The following is a 1,796-nucleotide window of genomic DNA, read 5'->3' on the forward strand; positions in this document are numbered from 1 at the left end:
CGGCACCCCGGCGGCAGCCCTGGCCCCCCCGCTGCCAAGGCACCTGTGGGAAACCTGCCTTGCCGTGCTTGCTCGTGTGCCTGCAGCCAAAGCAGATACCTTCCTGGGCACTCTGCGCATCTGCTCGTACCCCGCTGGGTTCTAGTCCTCGCTGCCAGGCGGAGGGGGTGGCTGCTGCTGCAGGAGCTAGCGCAGGATCAGTGCGGTGTAGAGAATGGCTTTTCGGCCAGCCCCGGCTCTGACCGTGTGCTCTTGGTTCCCTGCAGGGGTGAGAACGGACCCGGAGGATTCATCGTACTGAAATGTCCCAGCAACCCCAGGGTCTGCACGTTCATCTGGATTCTCAACACGGACCTGAAGGTAAAGCCGGTTCTTCACTGATGCGTGCGCGCTGCGGCCGTATCCCGTCCCCAGCAGAGCTCACCAGCAGGCTCCGGCATCCCCTGCGTGGTGCGGCCGCGTGCTGAGGACCTGCGCTGGGCTCCCAGCGGCTGCCATCCTGCTGGTCGCTTCTGAAAGCGGCTCGTTATCAAAGGTTGCCCTAAAGGGACTCAAGTCTTGCAGGGAGAGGTTAAACGCTACCTGAAAATCACCCTCTTACCCCCTGAAGTTGTGCCGGTGTGAGGTGGGGAAGCTCTTCCTTACCTGGCAGAGATCTTGCTTGGGGGTTTCACATCTCTCTGTGCAGGACTGGGGGGAGAGGAGATTTTTGTCCTCTTTGGGGACTGAAAATAGTTGGGCATGTGAAGTGTTGTCTGGCTGCTACAAACACGGCCGCCCCTGGAGCACGTGGGGATGTGTCCGCACCTGGGGAAAGGCGTTCTGGCCGTATGAGATGACCCAGATCTGGAGCTATTTGCGGAGCTGCGTGCCGAGTCCTTGCTGGTGGCCCGGACAAAAGGCAGCGCACGAAGGGAGCCGGGGTCGGGCGGAGGGGCGGAGCGGAGCTGCCCCGTTTTCTTCCTCCGCTGAAGGTTGACGTGGTAACGGCGCTGCAGCAGTGAGCACAAAGGCTCCATTCATCAGCGCTCTGCTGCAAAGCTGCGCGGCCCCCTCCCCTCCCACGTCCCTCCCTTCCCACAAAGTGGATCAGCTCCTGCCTGCCTTGTGAAACGCTTTGGAAAGGATTTGCAGAAGCGCTTGCCTGGGCAGCGAAGGCAGGGACAGGGCAGAACGCGGCCTCGTGCCCCTTTGAGCTGGAGATGCGTTTTTTTCCTTCGCGGATCCAGCTCTGATGCCTCTTCCGCCCCGCCGTCACGGTCAGATTTGGAGGGATAACGAACCCCCTTGGTTGTGCAAAATGGGGCTTGGAAAGGAAAGATGTTCCTTCTGCTTCCCGGGCCGGAGAGCACTCGCCCACTGCCTGCCTCTGCTGCTGGAAGAAATGCCGTAGCTATTAATAACCCGCTTGTCAACCGCTTCCACCATCTTCGTGAAGGGCTCTGCTGGTGCCCAGACCCCTCTTCTGGGCTGCCTTGCTATTTCCTTTGGCCCTGAAGAAGTATTTATAGCACATGGCTCATCCCTTCCTGCGACGAAGGGTGAGAATTACACACGTGTGCGTGTGTTTGGGTCTGTGCCGGAGCTTCGCCCCGGAGCTCGTTTCAGGGAGGTGTCTGAAATGGCTCCTGGACCAACGGTCTCACAATCTCCTGCCCCCATGTTGCAGAGAAAACCCGCTCCAGGGAAAAGTCTCTGCCTCCTGCCCTGCTGAAACACCCCAGTCCAAGGCAGGGGCTCCTACTGCGCCTACCTGACCCCCCAGGGTAGCTGGCCAGGCATCCCAGCCTGAGCTG

At 60.4% G+C, this 1,796-nt stretch overlaps 1 protein-coding gene across 1 annotated transcript in view; it reads left to right on the forward strand.

Moving 5' to 3' along the window:
* The window catches only part of STARD3 (StAR-related lipid transfer (START) domain containing 3), a gene marked incomplete at its 3' end in the record, with an annotated part of 12,143 nt that extends 11,783 nt beyond the window's left edge, over positions 1–360 (forward strand). Inside the window, exon 13 of the mRNA XM_009703628.1 lies at positions 267–360. Within this exon, the coding sequence (XP_009701930.1) occupies positions 267–360 (94 nt within the window). The remainder of the gene's footprint in view (positions 1–266) is intronic.
* Between the last annotated feature and the right edge of the window lie 1,436 nt (positions 361–1,796).

This window comes from Cariama cristata, unplaced genomic scaffold, assembly GCF_000690535.1.
Source record: "Cariama cristata isolate BGI_N322 unplaced genomic scaffold, ASM69053v1 scaffold30547, whole genome shotgun sequence".
Taxonomy (NCBI): Eukaryota; Metazoa; Chordata; class Aves; order Cariamiformes; family Cariamidae; genus Cariama; species Cariama cristata.